At 35.5% G+C, this 3,923-nt stretch overlaps 1 protein-coding gene across 1 annotated transcript; it reads right to left on the bottom strand.

Moving 5' to 3' along the window:
- LOC310649100 (vomeronasal type-2 receptor 26-like) lies at positions 1 to 1,292 on the bottom strand (the record flags this gene model as incomplete). The annotated part of the gene is made up of 2 exons (XM_083377372.1): positions 1 to 902; positions 1,256 to 1,292. The coding sequence occupies 2 exons, from the start codon at positions 1,290 to 1,292 to the stop codon at positions 1 to 3; spliced, it is 939 nt and encodes a 312-aa protein (XP_083233498.1).
- Between the last annotated feature and the right edge of the window lie 2,631 nt (positions 1,293 to 3,923).

Genomic DNA, 3,923 nt, shown 5'->3' with positions numbered 1-3,923 from the left:
TTATTGATTCCTTCTTGTTAAAGACGTTCCAATTTTTAAGTCAGGTTTCATCAAAATGATAAAACATTTTGGAGAAAAAATGCATCCCAGTAACCCAAAACTGGAGGTCAAGATGGAAAAAATCTCCACGGCTACCATGTATTTTCCTTTGGTGCTCAAATAGGATGGAATGAAGGAGAGCCAAACACTGCAAAAGACCAACATGCTAAATGTAATAAATTTAGCTTCATTAAAGCTGTCTGGGAGTTTCCTGGCTAAAAAAGCCACAGTAAAACTGACAATAGCCAGGAATCCCATGAAACCCAGAACACAGTAGAACATGGTAGAGGAGCCTTCATTACATTCCAATATAATCTCTGTATTGGATGAGTACACATCAGCATCTGGGTATGGAGGAGCTGTTGACAGCCACGTAGTACAAATCATAACTTGAATAAGCAAACAGGAAAGGACAATGGAATAAGCCAGTCTTTTGCCCAACCATTTCCTTATCTTGGATCCAGGTTTGGTGGCTATGAAGGCCAGAACCACAATTATGGTTTTGGCCAATATACATGAAACCGCTAGTGAAAAGATAATGCCAAAAGCAGTTTGACGAAGGAGACATGTCACCTTCCCTGGTGGCCCAATGAACAATAAAGCACAGATGAAGGAGAGCAGGAGAGAGATCAGGAGAAGGTAAGTGAGACTCCGGTTGTTGGCTTTGACTATAGCGAGATCTCGATGCTTAATGAAAAGCCAAAGCACCAGTGAAGTCAGACAAAAAAGGGAAATAGACAGAACAGCTAAAGACACCCCTAAAGGTTCTTTTAGAGATAAGAAACTTAATGTTTTAGGAATGCATAAACGTCGTTGAGGATTTGGATACTGATTTACCAGACATGGATAACAGGTGACTGCATCTGAAAAAAAACAACATGCATAATCAATTATGTTGTCAGGTTGTCAGAGAGACTCAACAGAACCTATAAAACTGCCTTTACCATTTTATTAGTATTATGCTCTTGAGTTGGAGCAAATCTGAATCAGAAATGGAAAAAGGTACTATTTCAGTAGTTTTCTTTGAGGTATCATTTAATAATCTACACAATCTGTTTTATATTAAAATCTTCCTCAGGGCTTTTCAAGAATACAGGTAGTGGTTAATGTAAAAGTGAAGATGGAGGTGGAGGTATCGAAAGAGAAAAAAATATAAATATACTTAATCATTCTGATGACCCGGATTTAGGGGTCAGTGTCAATTTTGAATACATGCAGATGGCCTCGCTCTCTCTGGTCACTTGCAAGCCCATGAATGCAGGGTCACAAAAGGCCAGTAAAGGAAACATATCAATTGTTCTGAATATCACAAATAAGATTTTTTCTGATATTTGGGGCTTTTGCTCTTTATTTTAGAGAAGCCCGTCTTTGTTCAGCTGAATAAAAAACATAAAGCTTGAAGGCAACTTCTGGTTTTCTGTAGAAGTATCTATATGATTCTGGAAAAAGACAAGTTTGCTTCCTAGGTTTGGTTTTATGACTGATAGTGTCAGCCCTCCCAAGCAAATCAGACAAGAAACCAAATTAATTTATTCTAGTTTATTGAAGGCTACCTTTAACAGAACCTGGTAAGTCTGAAGGAATCAATTTCTTGTCCCCACTGTTAACTACATAGAAAGGCTTCTTTCTGTGAGTACTATGCAACTGCAGGGTCCTGCATCTCTTATCTGATTGCTTTCTTTCTTTCTTTCTTTCTTTCTTTCTTTCTTTCTTTCTTTCTTTCTTCCTTCCTTCCTTCCTTCCTTCCTTCCTTCCTTCCTTCCTTCCCCAAGGACATTCATACTGCCCATTCCATTGCACTTAGGTTTGATTTTTCAAAATCAAACCCAAAACATTCCACACAACAGACTCTTATATTCTCCTGTGTACCTGCTATAGCTCAGAAACAATTTACGGTATAAGGATTTTTTGTGTCTATAATACCTTACCCTTGTGATTTGATATTTTTCCTTCTGGACATGGAAAACAATCATAACAGCAAAATGGCTTCCCTTCTTTCTTTCTTTTACTATAACCCTCTTGGCAATTGTCATTACACAGTGAAAGGGGATAGCCCTAGACAAAAAAAGAAAGAGTAGAATGTAACACAGAAAAATATTTTGTAGTAGCCTTGGATGCACTGTTAAATATAGATTGGTTATATTTTTAGATATCATAAAAGACTCTTCCATTGTTTTGTCCTTCAATGTCAATTCTTGGTATACACCAAGAAAACCGAAAGAATATCAAACATATTTTGCTATATTTCATCTTCTTCCAATAGGATCATGATAATCTTATTCTATAGCCTTTGAGTTTGACAAATTCTTAGCATATTTATAAAGACAAATGATACTGTAAAGAAAATCTTAGAAGCACATGAAAAATCATTGACACTTATAAATACAGTATCATGTTCTTTAATCCTATTGTGATGATAATGGCATAACAGCGTTTACCATTGCAATGAACAAGGACATACATTGAATTTTGCAGCTACTAAGACTGTTGGCTGAGTAGATATAACAATAACCAAAGAAACTGTTGAAGCCTGGGAAATGGGTCCCCTGTCAGTCAATAGGAGTTCTAATTTACTACCAGGTTATCAAGTATTTAGAAGGCGAGGAGTTGGCAGCACAAGGAAACAACAGCCAAAGACTTAATAGCTGGCCATCAACACCCCACTGAACAAGTAAAAGCCACACAAAACTAGGCATTCCTCACCATCCAGTCAGAGCTGAAGAAGCTTCTTGGATGAGAAGCAAAATGTCTTTAAAGAAGAACAGGAAAGTCCAGTTTGCCAGTTATTAATTTAACACACCTTCTTCTACAGTATGTTTTATTATTATTTTTAATATATCATGTTATTATAGTTCAACATCTTATTGTACAGCACCCAGCTTCCCTCTTTGAGGGAGATGGGCAGTTTAGAAACATGGTAGGTAAACAAACAAACAAACAAACAAACAAACAAACAAACACACACATACATACATACCTTCTATATTTTTAATTTTATAGATATACTGTTTTTATATTTTATCATTTTATTTTACAGCATATCAAGGGAGTCTTGAGGGAGATCAGCAGTTTAGAAATAAATAAATGTTCTAAATTTTCAGAAATGTCTGAAGACATATAAATAGATCCGTACTTACCTGATTAAACCTGACAGGCCACACAATATGACTGTCATTAAGAAAAATCCCCCCTTTTGAAGAAGCATGTGGGTCTATCATTCCAACTCTGATTCTATGAAAAGACTGGTTTGGGAAGGTTACCCAGTTTATAATATCAAATCCCACTATTTGTTCGCCATTTTGATTAAAAGAAATAATGTCACCAGCACTATTGTTGAATGAAACTTTTCTCAAAAAGGGGTGGAGCTGAAACTGAAAGAAATATGCAAAGAAGTTAGAGATTAGATGATAGATAGATAGATAGATAGATAGATAGATAGATAGACAGACAGACAGACAGACAGACAGACAGACAGAAGACAGACAGACAGACAGACATGCATTTTCAACATTAACATTCTATAAAATTAAAAAGTATGAGGCACTTAGTATATTGGATATAAATAATATTTACATTTCAGAAAATGGGAACAACAATCAGTAAAGATTCAAGATTAAATAGGAAATCATGTGGGGATTATATTCAAAACATCATATGCAAAACATATTATATGTAAAACATATTATATGCAAAATATATTATCTATTATTATTTACAAGAATGCACTTAATTAGATTGCTTCCAATTTTGGAAGACACTCAATTCTTGGTCAAGCTTTTTGCTTTTTATTCAGCTGAGTCTAGAGATTGATCTCATAGCTACACTGCCCATGTTTCCAAATCTCCTAAGAAGTTCTGCCTTCATATCTTGGACAATAGGTTGCT

The sequence above is a fragment of the Vipera ursinii genome (genome assembly GCF_947247035.1).
Source record: "Vipera ursinii genome assembly, chromosome: Z".
NCBI classification, from domain to species: Eukaryota; Metazoa; Chordata; class Lepidosauria; order Squamata; family Viperidae; genus Vipera; species Vipera ursinii.
This window is presented reverse-complemented; position numbering and strand designations above follow the sequence as displayed.